Source organism: Centroberyx gerrardi, chromosome 5 (assembly GCF_048128805.1).
Source record: "Centroberyx gerrardi isolate f3 chromosome 5, fCenGer3.hap1.cur.20231027, whole genome shotgun sequence".
Taxonomy (NCBI): Eukaryota; Metazoa; Chordata; class Actinopteri; order Beryciformes; family Berycidae; genus Centroberyx; species Centroberyx gerrardi.
In genome coordinates, this window is record NC_136001.1 from 22,633,417 (window position 1) to 22,651,905 (window position 18,489).

The 18,489-nt window shown below is 43.7% G+C and overlaps 2 protein-coding genes across 2 annotated transcripts in view; one reads left to right on the plus strand and one right to left on the minus strand.

Annotated features, from left to right (window-relative positions):
* The window catches only part of fmoda (fibromodulin a), a 4,285-nt gene extending 491 nt beyond the window's left edge, over window positions 1-3,794 (minus strand). Inside the window, exons 1-6 of the mRNA XM_071910766.2 lie at window positions 3,745-3,794; window positions 2,470-2,864; window positions 2,060-2,182; window positions 1,820-1,960; window positions 1,411-1,678; window positions 1-659 (exon numbers count right to left, since the gene is read on the minus strand). The exon at window positions 1-659 is cut by the window's left edge and continues 491 nt beyond it. Coding sequence (XP_071766867.2) covers window positions 508-659; window positions 1,411-1,678; window positions 1,820-1,960; window positions 2,060-2,182; window positions 2,470-2,835 — 1,050 coding nt within the window. The 5' untranslated portion in view covers window positions 2,836-2,864; window positions 3,745-3,794 and the 3' untranslated portion in view covers window positions 1-507. The remainder of the gene's footprint in view (window positions 660-1,410; window positions 1,679-1,819; window positions 1,961-2,059; window positions 2,183-2,469; window positions 2,865-3,744) is intronic.
* Window positions 3,795-13,225: 9,431 nt separating this feature from the next.
* Window positions 13,226-17,866, plus strand: LOC139920967 (lumican). The gene is made up of 4 exons (XM_071911080.2): window positions 13,226-13,543; window positions 13,748-14,072; window positions 14,657-14,974; window positions 16,798-17,866. The coding sequence occupies exons 1-4, from the start codon at window positions 13,238-13,240 to the stop codon at window positions 16,947-16,949; spliced, it is 1,101 nt and encodes a 366-aa protein (XP_071767181.2). The 5' UTR covers window positions 13,226-13,237; the 3' UTR covers window positions 16,950-17,866.
* The last annotated feature ends 623 nt before the right edge of the window (window positions 17,867-18,489 follow it).

Below are 18,489 nucleotides of genomic sequence, written 5' to 3' on the forward strand. Positions count from 1 at the left end.
TCAACTTAGCAGACGAAGTGAGGTAAAAAAAAAAAAGATAGATAGCAAGATAGATAAAGAGAGAGTCAGAATAAAAAAACAACATGGAGGGAAGGTCAGGTCACATCACACTGAAACACATCATGTATAGCTTATAAAGTAACTTTTCTAGCTTATATACTGTACTTTATGGATAAGGGTTCACTTTAACAAGCTTTAAAAATCTACTTCTTTTAAGTTTTCTACAAAATGCCCTCAGTGTGAAATCTCTGGTAGCCTCTCAAAGGGTTGGAAAACCACTGCTATAAAAACAACCACAACTGCCTTACTCCCCTCTGTAGTGTGAATGATAGAACAGCAACAATACAGAGCTGCTGCCCCCTGCTGTTGATATTAAAGTAGGCCTATATCAGTGCCACTGTGCTCTGGTGGAGGCACACATGTCACATATGAAGCTGTCACACTGAGGGCAGCCCACACTGAGCTGTGTGTGTGGGCAGCGTGCCACAGACCGTGACGTACAGACAGTTAGAGCTCAATAGTGGAAGCCAGGCGCAGGCAGAGGGCCGAGTCAGAGGGAATGTCCTGCTGAGCGAGCTCATTCCCGTCCAGCCTCAGCGTCCGCAGCTTGGAGAAGTTGGTCACATCCACGATGCTGCAGAAGCTCCCCAGAGTGAACTCTACAGCAACGGCAGAGAGGGGGAGGTGACAGGTATTGTATAAGAAAGGCTCACAATTGACCTTTTTCACACGGCTGCCATTTTGAACACTCGGGTGGGAAACTCTATCCAGAAGATTGCCGAATATAAAACTAGTGTTACTTCAACACATAAGTGCGGACTTCTGATAGATTCTCAAATTAGTAGCAAGTGATAATGGGCCAAATATATTAAAATGTGAACCTACATCCCTCTGGATTCTTGAGACCCATTTGTTTCTAATGTGTTTTTTCAGTAGGGAATCTGTGACATGATAAATGTTTGTATGATGTGCATCTTGGTACACAACAGACATATAGTAGCTGGGCTGTTCCAGGTAGTTTCCCACCCCAAGCGTTCAAAATGGCTGCCGAGGACTTGAACATTATTTCTGGGTGCAGAGAGCAGTAATAATATTAGTGATAAGTGATAAATAAAATAAATAATAAATAATAATAAAGTGTGGCCCATGCAGGGCTTTCTTGACACCTGCAAAAGTGGATTGATCATTCTTTCAAACCACTCCAGTATACATTCAACAAAGATACAAACAAACTAAGATTTCCTTAGCCAACTCAGCATCTGGCCTATACATTATTTAGAAAGAAAAACACTGCTGTTGGAAGAGGTCCATAGTTTATACTCAGGAATTCCATCCAAAATAACTTTGATTAGATTTTCTAAAAGTTAAACACACATGTCCTTAAGATGCAAAACGTGGTGCGTGGATTACCTTTGATCTGGTTGGCTTGCAAATAGAGATGCTCTAGCGTGGTGCTGACCGGGGGGATTCTCTCCAGTTTGTTGAAGCTCAGGTCCAGCTCCACCAGGCCGGTCACGTTAAAGGTGTTGGGAGGGATGCCCTTGTCCGTCAGCTGGTTGTGGGCCATTCTGATGTACTGCAGCTGAGTGAAGTGGCCCAGGAAGCCCTCTGGTAGAGAATCAATGGAGTTGGACTCCAGATACAGCTGGTGGAGAAGCTCAGGCAGAGCCGCTGGCACCTGGAGTCAGTGAATACAGGAGAGTGTGGGAGGATGGGATACATCTGAGGTTTGCTAACTCCATCGACTTGATGGGACATATGTACACACACACACACACACACACACACACACACACACACACACACACACACACAATACCTTCTTCAACTTGTTACCGCTGATATCCAGCAGTGTGAGGGACTTCAATCCCTTCAGTGATGTGCCCATGTCTGTCACAGCGTTGTCATGGAGATACAGGATAGTGAGGTTATCCATTCCCTCTAGGTCTGCAGGTGTTACCTAGGCAACGGTGGAAACCATTTCACAGTCTGATATCTCTATTGATCTACAGCCAAAAGATAAGGGCTCTGCATGAATATGAAACTGTGCGAACGTTACCGTGTCAATGATGTTGTGGTTGATTCTCAGGTCCCGTAGAGAGCGAGGGAGGTTAGAGGGAATGCGGGTCAGATTGTTGTGTTGCAGATATAAACGCTCCAGTCCCTGCATCTTGAGGAATGCCTACACAGTGATATGAAGACTGGATGACTCACTGACATGCACAGCATAGCAAAGCCGACTCTACAGGGATTAAAACTATCATTAAAAAGTTTTTACTGAGGACCACATGATGCATAGAAATCCACCTTTTTGTCACATATAGATGCAGGAACTAAACCATTAATTTTGCCTTTGTAAATGCACAACCCCAAAGCCAAATGTCGGCCACCTGTCGACCATGTAGACAAGTATCATTACATCATTTTCTGAAGGCTCAAATCAATGGCTCTGAGTGAGGCCAGATGTACCTTCTTGCCAATGCCATCAGATGTCAGCTGGTTGTAGTGCATCATGAGCCACACCAGACCGGTGGCGTTCACAAGAGACGAGTCAGGCACAGTTGTAATGGCGTTGTTTTGCAGGTACAAGTACTTCATGCGGGAGGGAATGGTCGGCATGGCCGTCAGCCCCCGCCCATCGCAGTACATGGCGATAGGGAAGGAGGGGGGGCAGTCACACTCGGCCGGACACTCCCCTCCTGTGGTGTCCGCCTGCAGGGAGCCTGACTGGTAGCCCTGCGCCCGCAGGCCATACACCCAGAAGAAGGGGTCCCGTCCATGGGAGAGAGATGAGGGAAGCAGGGCAGCCAACAGGAACACACACACCACACGCATGGTCACAGTCACACGGGACTCGCTGTAATCTACCAGAGAGAGAGACAGAGAGAGAGAGAGAGAGAGAGAGAGAGAGAGAGAGAGAGAGAGAGGTTAAATTAAAAACATGAGTATTATAGCAGTTCACAAATGAAGAAAATGATTCTTTCATTACAAGGGTACTATTGGCTGTAGCGGCTGTATTCAGCAAGATTTGAAATAAACACAGTTCAAAGTAAGCCGGCCTTGTGTTCTTTAGGCTTGACCCCCCACAAAGAGCCTGTTCCTCTCCTGCATAGTACTACAGGATTAGCAAAAATAAATGAGTTGGATCTTCGACAAAAAGATACAGAAGTAAACCTTGTTAAAAAGTCTCTTATTTGTACAGATTCACACTTTCAGAATACATGTTGGTATTTTTTTCTAACAACAAAACCAACTTCAGTATCATCATATTGTGGTTGTATAACCAGCCAATAAGTGCAGTGCAGTTAATGACTTCAGGGTAGTTTGGTAGTGCTACAGCAGAGAGACACATTCTTAGGGGTCTTAATCCACAGGGAATCCGGAGAGGAAACATAAAAAAAAAGAAAAACATAGCCATGAATGTCAGCTTTGTAAATGGTTCTCACTGCTGCCAGACCCACACAGTACAGGGAAATATTCAATAACTATGCTTTGATTTGCAGGAGAAAAAAGTTCAACAAAAACATTTGTCCTCTGTTTATTCATTTCCTATATGGTTTCATAGCAACAATAACACTATCTAACACCGTGTATTGACAGACAGACAGACAGACAGACAGGCAGACAGACAGACAGGCAGATAGACACACAGATACACAGACACAAACACACACACGCCTAGACACACACCTATACACACACACACACACACACACACACACACACACACACACACACACCTACCTGATCAGAGAGACTGGCCCTCCTTGTCCCCTCTCCCTCTAAGAGCTTGTTCAGGACTGAAAGGGACTCTGCCACAGACTTTGTAAAAAACCTCTCCCTCCCCTCCCTGCTCGCCTTCCGTTCTGCCATCCCCCTCTCCACCCTTCTTCCCCCTCAGCCCCTCTTTCTGTCCTCTGCATGAGTTTGTTCCTTCCACCCCCTCTAACCTCCCTCCTGCACCCCATTCTGTCCGTTCAGGCACAGTTCACACACCCCCACCCTGACCCATTCTGGAGCCCCTTTCTCCACCAAAGCGAGTGCTGTGAGGTGGGGTGGCTGTGAGGGATCGTTCCCATCTGTGTGCAGCACATTCAAATCCTCAGATGTGTTTCCCCTCTCAGTTGGACCCCACTATTCCTCCACAATACTTAGACCTTTGCACCTCATCGTTTCCTCTCAGCCTTTTGTTTGGTTTTGCATCACAAAGGGTGAATATGTTTCTTTCACATCTAAACGCATTGATTTGAAGTGGCATGCCTCTGCCAAAAGTGAAAATGGCAAGTCCGGGCCAGTGTAACAAATAAGTACATGTACACTGTGGCTCTGATGAATAGTGAACAATGCAATACAATCCGCAGAAGCATGGTTGTTGCAGAATGTCCATGTTATCAGCCTCAATCTCCAGGACTGTAGGGATGCAATCAAGAGATTGTTATACGTGTGTGTGTGAGAGAGAGTAAGAGAGAGTGAGTGTGACTGGTTGATATGATGCAAGTGCAACTGAATGTTATTGTGCCTCCTCATATAAGGTTTGGGTAGATTCAGGTGCCTTGTCCCACACATTTGATTACACAGACAAGTGCTGGCAATTTCCCAGGAAAAACGTTTCTCCTGCTCTGGGAACTGCATGAAGGGGCGACCCAGCCTTTCATTTTTATCTAATAGTTCATTTCTTTATATACTTTTTACAGTAAGTTAATGACATGTTTTTAAAGGTTATTTAGATCTATGGATTGATAACATATAACAAAAACTACTACAGCATTAAAAGGTTCTTCAAACCACTTAGTGTGTCCAGATCCCTGTGCCAGAGAGTAAGGAGCCCAGAGGATCCAACTCTCTCCATTCCTCTCCAACAACCACACATGTTGTAAAGGGTTAAATGAAAACATCTGTCGCGGTCCACTGAATCCTCTCATGTTGTCTGTCTGGTCTTAATATGGGCCTCTTCCTGCGTCTGTGCCTTTTACCCAGCTCTCCACTTCCATCTGAATCAGTGTTTTCAACTCTCTTCCGTCTTTCATTTCTCCAACCATTCACTGAATCTTCCCAACATTTTTTCCTGCTTTTTCCTTTCTCTCATCTCATCCTCTTCATCTCATTCCCATGGGACACCCCGCTCTAATGCGTTAAGGGGAAGGCAGCGTGATTGTTTTCTAGATAAACATGTTGGCACAGGAGGATGATGTATCCGACCCAGATTTGTTTTGAATCCAAATTCAACACATTAAAATAAATATATCCTTTTTCACTGTATGGGTAGATAAAAAAACATTGGAGAATGAAGAAAAGCAGTAAGAAAAATGTAATGCTTCTATATATCACAGTAAAACAGGAGACTTACCATTTATCATTTACTCTGCAGGGCAGCTCTCTGATGCTAATCCTAGATTTATGTGCATAAAGTTAATTTAGAGCAGAGTGAGACTATCAATAGGGTCCAACTGGATTGCAACACCACACAGCAAAATAGTCAGTGTTACTTTAACTCTGAGAGTGGAAAAAATCAACCTGATATCAGTGTTTAAGTCCACACCCGTCAGATTTAATTTAAAGGTCCCATATTCTACACTTTCCAGTGTTTTATTTTGTCTTGAGATCCATTCAAAGCTGTTTGTGTGGTGTCATGTACCAAAAACACTCTCAATCTATTTTAACACGTTCATTTTCCAGCATCTCTCTGAACCTTACCAAGAACAGGCTGTTTCTGTTTCTGTGTCTTTAAGGCTCATTAATATTAACGACCCCTCTGTTCTGATTTGCTAACCGTTTCAAGAGTGAAATGTGAGACACCGCAGCCCGGCAGCTACAGGTAGGGAAAACTCTCTGGTAAATAGACAATGGCAACCGCTCAACTGCTTTGAAAAAAACATCTTGTTAAACTATTATTTCTTACAAAAATGATAATGAGTGAACCTTTGTGACGCCACAAAGTCACATGATATGGGACCTTTAATAATTTAAGATGGTTTTGAACACTTGCTCCAGAGCCATATCAGCTCTGAGTGAACAAACAACCCTCCAATCAACACTTGTCAACTCCATATAATTGTCACTGGAAAAAACAACACTGGGAAAATTGTTGTATAGGCTAGCTTTGTGCTTGGCTCATGTTGTTTAAGTTGGTTTTAATTTATCATCAATGGGGAGAAAGACCAGGCCAGATGCTGGAGAGCTGTGTTTGTTTATTACAGAGCACAGATTGTGTTGACGTGTCATTGTTTAAGGCCTGAAATAAGGAGGATTGCACACTGGCATGTGCCCCAAGCAGGAGGGACAAGTAGATAAATAAAGCAATGTATTCCTTGCTGCAGTTGTGCAGTTGTGCAGTCGCTGCAGCATCAGGAAACACGTCTCTTTCCCGTTCGTCTGAGCCTCCAGGGGGCTGCGGACCCTGAACAGATTCAGGACTACAGAGACAGCTCAGATATGCCTATGCCTTTGACCACCAATCACATTTATTATTTCAGACATATGATTTTATGTTGCTGATGGACTTAGCTCTGTTTCTCTCCAAAAAGGCCAAAGAGTATCTGTTTGGAGAACCTGCTGTCATCCAAGAGTCCTGCAGTGTGAACTCAGCCAGGGTCAACTATCTCTCTTCACTCATCACTGAGGACCGACACTAGAGCCTTATGAGGTCAAGACAGGCAGTCTGACCTCTGGCAAGATAACATCAAAGAGGTGGTTAAGTCGATGAAAGCTGCTGTGTGTGTGTGTGTGTGTGTGTGTGTGTGTGTGTGTGTGTGTGTGTGTGTGTGTGTGTGTGTGTGTGTGTGTGTGTGATAGAGAGATACGAACCTATATAGACAGACTGATAGAAAGAGAAAAGTGTGAGAGAGTGAGTGAGAGTGAGAGGTGCAGCAGTTTTGATTTAGAGTGAGAGGCCCAAGTGGACTCTGGGTAACCTCTGTCCACCCCCCCACCCCTCCTCTTCTGTCTGGGTCAGGAGCAGCGCTGAGCAGGGATCAGAAGATCAGAGGATCAGGGCAAGACTCTCAAACCTTTGGCTCAGGCTGTGAACTCTTCACAGGAATGTCCAGCTTTTCATTTCAACCATCTTTCTTTCTGGTCAATCATCTATTTCTGTGTCCAGTCTCCCTCAGACTGCAGATACGTTTACTCATCCTAGCTCTCTCTAGGCCTCCAGGAACATGTCGGTCTCCAGAATGAGAGAAGGTCAGTGAGGATAGACTTTGGATGATGTTGTTTCGCATTTCAAAGTGAAACGGTCTGAGTGGGCTTATTGGGTATGTATGGCAGTCAGATGTTCTGTCCCTGGAAAATATCCCCCTTGGATCCATATGGCCCCAACAGACTTGCAGGACGCACAATGGAAAAAATACAGTGTGTTTCGCTGATCTTTTATCTCTTTCCAAAAGAGATGTAATGTTTGAAGTGTGTTTCTGTTTTATGCTACACAAACAAGCCAAAAATGACGTGGGAAAAAACAGCAACAAAGTATAATATACACACCACAAACACACTCCCACCTCACTCTCTTGTTAGGTCTTTTCCTGCTCCATTGCTGCTGAAACATTAGCAGTTCATGATGCAATTTGTGGCAGCTTATCTTTTACTACATCTACCCTGTAAAAGTCTTTTTATGTGTCTGTCTCTCCCTCTCTCTCTCCCTCTCTCTCTCAGACACACACACACACACACACACACACACACACACACACACACACACACTAACCCTAACCCTAACCCTAACCCAGGTGTATAATAGGTACATAAAACAAAATCCATTTACGTGGCATAGTGGTGAGAGAGACAGTCACACACATTAGTGATTCAATCCCTGCCACTGCCAGCCTGTCCACAGCCATGTGTCCTTTTGAAAGTTGTTATGGAGAAGAGTGTCAGCCAATACAATGCATAAAGACCTCTCTGCCCACACAAAGACATTCCTTAAACTCCTCATAAAAAATACAGATTCATCCAGAAAACGCAGACATAATAACATATAAGTATTAAACAAATGAACTCTCCCCAGGAATGATAGAGATTTGGTCTTAGAGGTCCCTGGACAGAGTGGCTCCTTTAGGTAACCTGAACCATGGCACCCCCCAGGGCAGGGGGGGCAGTTAAAACCATGCAATAGAAAGCAGATGTCATCCACACACACAAACACACACACATAGGGACAGAAAGAACAAAATGTGTGCATATACAGCTCCCCTCTGTGCCCGCTGAGTGCCCTCATGCATGCTGTCTGCAGAATATGCACACGGTCTGAATGGGTGTGCTGCAAGTGAGACTAAGACATGTACTGTACCAGAGGTGATTCATAAATGATATACATGCACAAATACACACATACACACAGGCACACACAGAGACACACACAAGCACACACACAAAAAACCACACACAGATGTTAAACCACGTTGAGCTTCTCATCTTTTTCTTATTCAGATGAAAACAGCAGAAATGTGTTTTTTTTCTGTATGTTGGTGTAACGATTTTATTTATGAGTCAAATCAAAATCGGGGTGCCATTTTAACAAAATGTAGGATATGGCTGATGTGTGTATGTGGCTGAGCTATTGAGATACATTGAAATGCATATAGGCTGAAAAGTCAACCTGACAACAAAATATGAACAGTCGAGATTTTTATGTGTTGCACTCTCTTATTAAAACTTTTTGCCCTGAAAAACACTTTATTGCAGTGAAACTTAACATCAAAATAACGTCAAAATAATTTTGGCACCATGAAATTGGAGGACCATGTACAGCAAGAACTAACTTGTCATTATATATGGCTGAAAATATTTTCAAATTAACACTGACAATCTGGACTAGGACAGTACAAGGCCAAAAAAAAAAATCAGCATGCTGCTTGAATGTAATCAGTTTGAATGTAGAGTATCTGCCACATGTTTATGTAGGCCACAATATATTAGATTTGATATTGATATTGAGTTGCAGCCCCTTTTGCACAATCCACATCTTAATTGTCTTAAAGCTTAAAAAATCCTTCTCTAACCCGTGTGCTTCTCTTCATCTCCATCTCATCCTTTGTGATTGGTATTGACTTAATAAGGGAAATCAGTAAGGATAACGGCTTTTGTCTGGATTCATCTCAACCTACGTCATGAATAGAGTGGCACTAATATTTTGTACATTCAGTGTAAATCATGCCCCTGAATTGAAACCTTCACTGTAAGTGTCTAATAGAATGGATATGGTTCAAAATGTAAAATTAATCATAGTAAGAAGCTTCTAGCCATCTCTTTCCTCATTCAGCAGACTGTGCTATGATTATGTATTTTACTCCCTTACTCTATATATTAATACCTCTAATATATGATTTACTGATGCACTGTACTATTTTCTATTGTTCTGCATACAAGGAGCAGCTGATAATGACAGCTGTATCCCACCCTGTTGATGTAAAGGATGTTTAAGTGCTGTGTGCTGTTGATAGCAGGTGAAATGGAGCCCTCTAGCCTCAGTGACGGGGAACCGCGATGATGTCTAACATGCTCAGTTTATCCAATCTGTAATGCAGCATGTAGAGAAGAAGTTTAAACAGGCTGTAGAGGACTCTTCGAAGCACATGGATTAGCTGTTACATACTGTACTGCAGCACAGTGCTTTCTACATGCCTCTGTGCACCAGTAAGGGAAATAAGGAATTCCACACTTGCCAATGTCCTGATAGCAGATCAAAGCTGGACATGTCCATTGGACATGTGAAAAACAATAATAATTTGCTCTCTCCCTCTTTCTCCAAATCTTTCTCTTGTCTAATTGAAGAGTTTCATTCCAAAATGAGACATCTAACAACCAATCTTACAAAATGATGTTTTAGTTACTAAGTAGTAACATTTTAAACAATATAATCATCTGTGTTTTTGAAATATTGGACAGTGAACATCAGGTAACATTTTTTGGGATGAACAATTATACACTCAGTGTTGCATAAAGACAAAACAATGTCTGTTCCAGTTCGTCACAGTGTTTTGAGATAGCAGGTAGCTGTGATGTGATGGTCTGTTAGACCAGAGATAGCCTACATCACAACTGATAGTTATCTCCAGTCAGCAGCTGAGGCGGTCCGTACAAACATCTGTGTGCAACAAACATTTATTCCTTGTTGGATCTTTTCCTGTATTTGACCAGCACAGATTTGGAGCTGTGCAGAGGATGTTATTCCTTTACTTTCATGAAGCAAAGTAAATGATTTCAGTAATTTGAGGAGGGGGGAATGGACTAGGTGGAGCTGGAGTTTTTTGGGGGAACACAATATTAAAGGGGTGTGGATCGGGTGATAGGTAGGACATGGAGACTAACGAGTAGTTCTTATTTGGAGTGGGCAGACAGGCATGACAGGCATCACATTTGCTGTGTACACTGCAAATTCAATCAAGATACAGTTTTTTCTATTGGTTTGTGGCTAATATTAATTTGCAGTGCAAATCATTAAGGGGCAGCTGGGTGGCATAGTGAGTAGGGAGTGTGTCTTTCAGCTGGACGATCCTGAACCAAGGCCCCATGTCAACAAGCATCTGCCCTGCTGAAGTGTCCTGGAGCAAGACACTGAATCCCTCTGAGCTCCAGGGACGCTGCTCTGTAGCTGAGCCTGACCTCTGACCTCCTTATGGTGGGGGGAAAGCAATCGATAAAGAATCACATTAGTCCTATCAATAATCTGTCATTTACGTGAGGCATTCTTTCAGGAAAAAACAATAAAAAAGTGGAAAAATCACAGCTTGCATAATCACAGAGAGAATATTACTATTCATGCAGAGTGGATTCTCATTCCAGCTAATGTTGATTTTATGTTAGAGCGAGGCGATTATTTATGTCTGGTGAATGTAATGTTCCAGTAAAAGGTGTTATTCTGGAGAAGAGGGACCGCAGCCAACAGAGGATGGGGGGACATTTTTTCCATTTCCTCCTGTTTATGGATAAACCATCAGGCTGTCGGTGGCAGACAGACACAGCCGAGCACAGAGTGTGTGCAGCCTGGCAGGAGCTACTCACACACTCTGTCCCTGACCACATCCATGTTTCCAAAGTTTCTCACTCAACCAGTTATAAATGAGTTGCAGAAAACATGACACACTTTAACGAGAAATGTTGCTAACGTGGAACAGCGTTAGATGGGGATAAGATGAATATAACTGTGAAAGATGTTTTAGAGCCATATCATTTTGTGTGTGTTGTTTGGTATTTCATCCATCTATCATAGAACTTTTCTTTGTATGAAACAACAGCCGTAGACCATCACAGATCAAAGCAAACTAAAAATCTGTAGAAATGTTTTAAATTCTCTATAATTCAGACAACTTGTGGTTAACTGGTTGGTATAATTGGCAGGCATAACTACACACATATTCTTTGTTCTGCTCTGTCATTCCATATAGTTTTCCTAGAGGGCGCTCCTTCCATGCTCTGCAGAGGAAATATTGTCTCTCTAGCTTGTCTCTCTTGTCCTCTTCACGTTCCCTCTCTCTTCTTTTTGCTTCCCTCGTCTTTTGCAGTAAGCATGAAAGGAATCTGGAGTCCTTTTCCTTGCTGAGATGCTTGCATGGAGTCTCTTCCATAAAAGACACACATACATATACACACACAGGCACACACACGGACACACAGAGACACATATACACACATATATACACACACAGACACACACACAGACACACATACACACACAGACACAGAGTTACACATACACACACACAGGCACACACATGGACACACAGGCATATACATACACACATACTGTACATATACACATACACACAGACACAGACACACAGACATGCACACAAGCACACAGATGTGCACACACACACACACAGACGCACAAGCATGCACATACACAGAGTGGTCTCTTTGGCTCCCCAGGTACTTTGGTTTCAATGCCTGTAGACAGTGTATGAACACACAGGCTCACTCACACAGACTCACACACACAAGCATATTATACTTGAAAGTTAATCAAAACATTCTTTTCTTCGATTAAAGCTTTGCAACACCCTCATTCAAAGCCAATTCTCCTTTCCCTCCATTTCTTTCTTCTTTCTGCTCTCCCTTTTTAGCATTCCTTGTCACTCTCCTGTTTTTTCCACAGTGCAGGCAAACATGTTTCCACCAAATGTTGCGGGTTCAACAGTTACCGTGTGCTGAGAGAGGGGAGAAGGAATGAGTGAATGACGGAAGATTATGGAGGAGGTCTGGGGTCTGGGATGTGGGCAGCGTTTGAAGCAAAGGAATGCATCAGACAGTGGGTAAACACCGTGGTAGCTTGAACACACAGACAGACATACAGACACATACACACACACATACATACACACACACGGTCCCATACAGCTCCATGAATGAGGCGCACGGAAGGTTCCATTGGAAACTAAGACAACTGCTGTCCCCATTCTCTAGCTCCAGATCAACAGGTAGGTGTCTCTACTCTAATCTCCACGTTGTCTACTTCTCCTCTCGATTGTTTTAAACTGCTTCCATTTCATGTATTTGCAAGGAAGGCAAACTTTTACCATGCTACAATGTGTGTATCTGTGTTTGATTTCAATTTGTTTGATAAGATATTGTTGCATTACAGAGCTAACCTTTGTAAATTCTTCTGAGTATATATCTGCTGTATTTCAAGACCGCAAACACAAGGGAGAGTGGTAAAATGCAATGCTGCAAACATGCTGATTAAGTAAAAGCTCCTGATGATTCAGTCCTTTCTCACCAACTGTTATACAGTAACAGGGTAACCATGTGTTTGTGTGTATGCGTGTGTGTGTGTGTGTATGTGTGTGTGTGCTCATGTCCAAGAAGGCTTGTGGGTAATGTTACTGTAACAAGCTGCAGCTGTGCATGCAGGGAAAAAATGAAATGCATTCTTCCCTCTCATTCTCAGAAGTTTGTGTGTATACAAGAGCAACCATCGCCACATGAGGGTGCAGTGCTGTGTATGCCTTTCTAAAAAGTGCCATACATAACGTCAGAAGTTTGGGCTCTTTCCACTCATTGTATAATACATCATTGATCCGTGACGCGGAGAGACGCTACCGTAGTGACGACCAGTTGCCTCGATTGACCTCACACTGACGCTGTTTCATCAAAGTTTGGGTTCAGATGGATACGATTTTTCCACATTTGATTATTCCTTTAAGTCCATTGATAGCAATAGTTCCCATGCCCACACTTATACCTTTCTCTCCATGTTTAATTCCCAGGATTTGTTAGCATAGTTATCTCATCATCTGTTTCCATGGCTGTCCTGCGCTGTGCTGTGTTGGTGCTGCTGTGTGTGTGCGAGTCTACCTCGACCACTGCTGAAGCCGACCTGGACTACGGAGGTGTTCCTCTGTGGATCAACCGCCTGCTGGGTGAGCCCAGTGTGCTGAGCCTGCAGGGGCGGATAGACCCAGCCTGGCACCGAGCTAACAACCCGCAGGCCTGCCCCCAACACTGTGACTGTCCCATCCAGTGGCCCACAGCGCTCTACTGTGACCACAGAGCCATGGCAGACATCCCTGATGACCTGCCTGACAGAACTCAATACCTTTTTCTACAGGTAGGAAAAACACAGACACGGTGGTTTATCTTTACATGGCCACCAAACCGCACTGGCTATTCTTTTCCTGTTCAGTTCCCACAGCTATGCCAAATATGCCATCAGACCTCCACTGTGCTGTGTGGGGTATTTTAATTAGAAAGTGTGAAAACGCCAACACATACCATATTACATCCACCACGCATTGTGCTCTCTTGTTTCCAGCGCAACAACATCTCGTCCCTGTCCTCCTCTGTTCTGGCCAACACCACGGGGCTGCGCTGGCTCATCCTGGACCACAACCAGCTGCAGAGCGACAAGCTGGACCAGGCCGCTCTGCAGAACCAGACCCAGCTGTGTTATTTTTTTGCCAACCACAACCACCTGAGCTCGGTGCCCAGTGCTCTGCCAGCTGGACTCAGGCAGCTGAGGCTGGCACACAACCAAATCCACACCATCAGCCCAGGAACCTTCCAGAAGCTGCACAACCTGACGCTGCTGCTGCTGCAGGGCAACAGACTGCAGACCATCACACAGGGAGACTTCACAGGTAGTGTCATGTGTCATTCCCTTATTGACCTTATTCACACGGCAGCCATTTTGAACACTCAGGGTGGAAAGCTCTACCTCAAAGAGCAAGTACTGCCCAGCTATACTGCATGTGTACCAAGATGCACATCATACTGACATTTATCATTTCACAGATTCCCCACTGAAAAACATATTAGAATCAAATGGATCTCAAGAATCCAGAAGGATTATAGGTTCCCATTTTAATGTATTTGGCCCATTGCTAGCTAACAGAAGCTAAATTCTAACTAGAAGCTAAATTCAAGTTAGCTGAATTGATAACTGTTACATCTATCTGAAGTCATTACTTATGTGTTGAAGTAACACTAGTTTTATGCCAAGTAGAGTTTTCCAGCTGAGTGTTCAAAAGGGTTGCTGTGTGAATAAGGTCAATTAGCTCTGTGAGTGGACAAACGACATTACAACTAACCCATAACCTAAAGTGTCACTGAAAAATCAACACTTATTAACACTGGGACATTCACTATCTGTCTGTCTGATTTTGACCTACAGTATATTTAAACCTTCTCCCTGTGTCTCCTCTGTCCTCTCCCCCTCTTCCAGGTCTGCTCAGACTGAACCTGTTGGACCTCAGTGGGAATTTGTTCTCCTCTGTCCCCAGACATTTACCCCCCTCCGTCCAGCAGCTCTATCTGTCCAACAACTCTCTCTCTGTGCTGGAGGAGGACAGATTTATGGGGTTCCTCAACCTCAAGTACCTTCGTCTAAGTCGCTGTGGTCTGCAGAGCCACGGCCTCCACCCGCAGGTCTTCAACGTCTCCAGCCTGGTGGAGCTGGACCTCTCCTATAACAAGCTTACTGTTATTCCCACAGTCCCCACCACCCTGCAGTACCTCTACCTGGAAGCCAATGAAATACAAGGTTCGGCACAAACACACACATACACACACACGTTTGCATTACTATTCTGTACTTGTGTATACCTTCATTGACTAAATGCATTACCTAACCTGAACCCTAATCTTGCTAACCCTAATGTTAACCCTTTCCACAACATGCCTAACCCTGATCCTAATTTAATAATAATACTAATTCTAACTTTAACACTAAAGTCCTAACCCTAAACTAGATCCTGAAAGATTTCTATCCATGTGAGGACATTTTGTCCTCATAAACATAGAGGTAGAAGAACACATACACAATACACGTACACAAAACACACATGCATGCACAACAAATGCACACACACACACACACACACACACACACACACACACACACACACACACACACACACACACACACACAAAGCAAAGCAAACATGTGCATGAATTGGACATGGTTACATACTCTCACTGTGGAGGTGTTACTGACATCATGACTGTGAAATGCAAATCCCCAAAAGCCCCACTGAGTGCACGAACACACACACACACACACACTTCAGAATCAAACAGAGCACAATCCTCGTGACAGCCATGCACAGTATTAGACAGATTTACTGTATGTGGCAAATTATCTGGGGAGATGTGACACCTCATCCCTGCTGTGAGGGAGGAGAAGGGGAAATGTGGAAAATGTGACAGGAACCGTAAGGAAAGCTGCAGCCCCAGCCTCCAACCGAACACTGCAGGCCCTGGTCACTGCACATGGACGGCAGAGGGGCTGGGGCTGGCTAGCATGCAGGCAAGTCAGAGGAGGGAGAGGAGAGACCCAGAATGAAGGGAGGGGAAACATGGAAAGAAGAGAAGAGGGAAGAGGGCGGAGGAGAGGGGAGGGAATATTGGGTGGTTGGGTAGAGGAAAAGTAGGTTAGCAAAGAGGAGAGGAGAGTGGTATGAAAACATCTGTGATGGATTCAGAGGTGAGTTTGCCAAATAAGCCAGAAGCACACTCTGTTCCTCTCTTCATATTCCCCCCTTTCCTCTTTCTCTGTCTGCTCGACATCATTCTTTCTTCCTTTTAGACACATAGGACTCATATCCGAATGCAACAGACCTGTAGCCAGGAGCCACATAACAGCTTTGACAAATTCAGACAGATCTTTAGCACCAGGCTGTGAAACCCTCTACCAACACGACCTTCCAGAAACTGCCAGCAGCACTGTCTTGGTGTGGCTCACACGCTCTGGCAAAGTGAGAGAGTGTTGTCTTGTTTCTCGATCTACAGTCCAGCAGACAGAGCTAAGCACCATTCGGAGACAACCAAACAGACAGAAGGCGAGATACTTCCACAATAACATACACCTCATCGTCTAGGTAGCAGCCTGACAGCTTCCCCGGTTCCTGTCTCTGCCAAACCCGGCGGTCTGGCCTGAGTACAGCTCTACTGGAATGAAGCGAGAAAGCAGGAGAGGGTGTTGCGGTTTCTTCACTTTCTGTTTTCACCGCAGCACCTGCAAGCCATCTAACAGTGAATGTACTGTCGATTCTATGGAGAACAAGGGGGACAGTTGCTCATACCAGGAGTTAACAGTGGCAAGCAAGACTGCGCCTTTTGATATGACAACTCCCATAACTATAATTGAGGTGCTTCATCATAATCATTTACATATGGTGAGCACATGGTGCACAATGTGAAATCAAAGCTCTATGCACTGGTTTAGTATCCACAGTATAGCTCTGACTAGACACCAATACAGATCCAAGCAGAGGTTGTTTCACTTTGTTGAATAATAGGTCTCTAATAATGGAATATGTTCTGTGTGTGAAACAATCCTGTCTGTTTTCTGTCTGCTCTCTCCAGAGTTCAATGTGACGAGTTTCTGCAGAGAGGTTGGACCTCTTTCCTACTCCAGGATGAGGATCCTACGGCTGGATGGAAACAAGATGTCCTACCAGCAGCTGCCTCCTGACTGGGTCTTCTGCCTCAGAGTGCTTCACAATATTTACATCTGACTCCACCATCTGAAAATACATCAAAACAGGATTACTGTATGTTACAGGCCACCTGGTCTAGCACAGCTTCGCTCAGATTAAAAATGGAATATGACTCAATTTACAATATCACTTTTTTCTGTAGTCTTAGATAGTTTACTCATTATTTGTGGACTTGAACAACTCGGTCTTAAAGCTAGAAACTGAGTGAGAAACAGACCCTAATTTGGTCGTGTCTTCAAGATGTGCAACCAGGCCTAAATGCACAGCCAGGCACTGAGTGGGAGACAAAGAATGTCAAAGAATGTTTGTGTGAGCTTGTACATTTAACTAAGCTTTATTTTACATTAATGTCAAAAGTTCTGAATCAAAGTGCACACACCACAAGTAAATTCCCATGTGTTCTCTCACAGTTACTTGTTCCATCTTTTCCCAGTTCTGTCTCAGCAAAGCTGTACATCTGTGACTTATCACAGAATAGGAACTGTGACAAACCCTGTAATTTCTGGCTATATAGCACAATACTGAATGTGTACTGGTTCAAACTGAGCTGTCGCAGAGTTTAGGGAAACTTATATGAATATTCAACTTCTGCAGTATTCTCTTGGGAGAATCTGACTTGATCTGTGCAGTTCTAAACAGCCAAGATGAGTACTGTAACCTTTTCTCCAGATTACTTTCCATGTCTGTCCACTCATAATGGCAGGCGTAACTTGTGATCCCTGAGCAATACATGTATCTGAATAAAACTGCTATGACTTAACCATTGCAACATGTTCACAACTCTCTCTCTCTCTCTCTCTCTCTCCCTCTCTCTCAAACACACAGTATTAGCGCCCACGTTATACTAGTGAATAATAAACTTTGATCCGCCAAGTTAGTTTCCATGATGTTGAGCATGAAATTTGATTTGTTTTGCATAAACAACTGACAAATAAAACAGGCATTATCATAACGTTTACTTGTGTTATTCCAAAAAAAACAAAAAACTATATACTTTGCCAATATGTAAAGGCATCATTGACCTTCTTTAACTCTGTGGAGGGTAAACCAACTTGATTTTTTATATATTTCTCAATTGTAGAAGGAAAGAGGCACCACTCTCTTTACCTGTTCTTCAAACTCTTGTCACAAAAATCTCTCCCTACGTTCCTTGCTAATGGCTTTGTGCTGGAAAATAGGCAACCAAGATCCTTTAGAATAAGATTTCCGGAGCTATGGGAAGGGGGTAGATTTGCTACCATTGAGTTGTAAAAAGATCTGAGACATTCAACAGGCAGGCGGACAGGCAGACACTTTTTTAGCAGTGTTTGTACAGTTTGGGTCACCAGGTTTTAACAGGAGGTATAACTGGGTATCATTTGTTTAGCAAGTGAAAGAGACATTAAGTTTACAAATGACGTTGCTAAGTGGGAGCATGTAGACAGAGAAAAGGATGGGGCCTAGAATTGAACCCTGAGGGACCTCACAGGTGATGTCTGCTGAGGAAGATGATGAATTACTTATTATAACAGAGTAGGTTCAATTTGAGAGACAGGATATGAGCCAACTCATTGCAGAG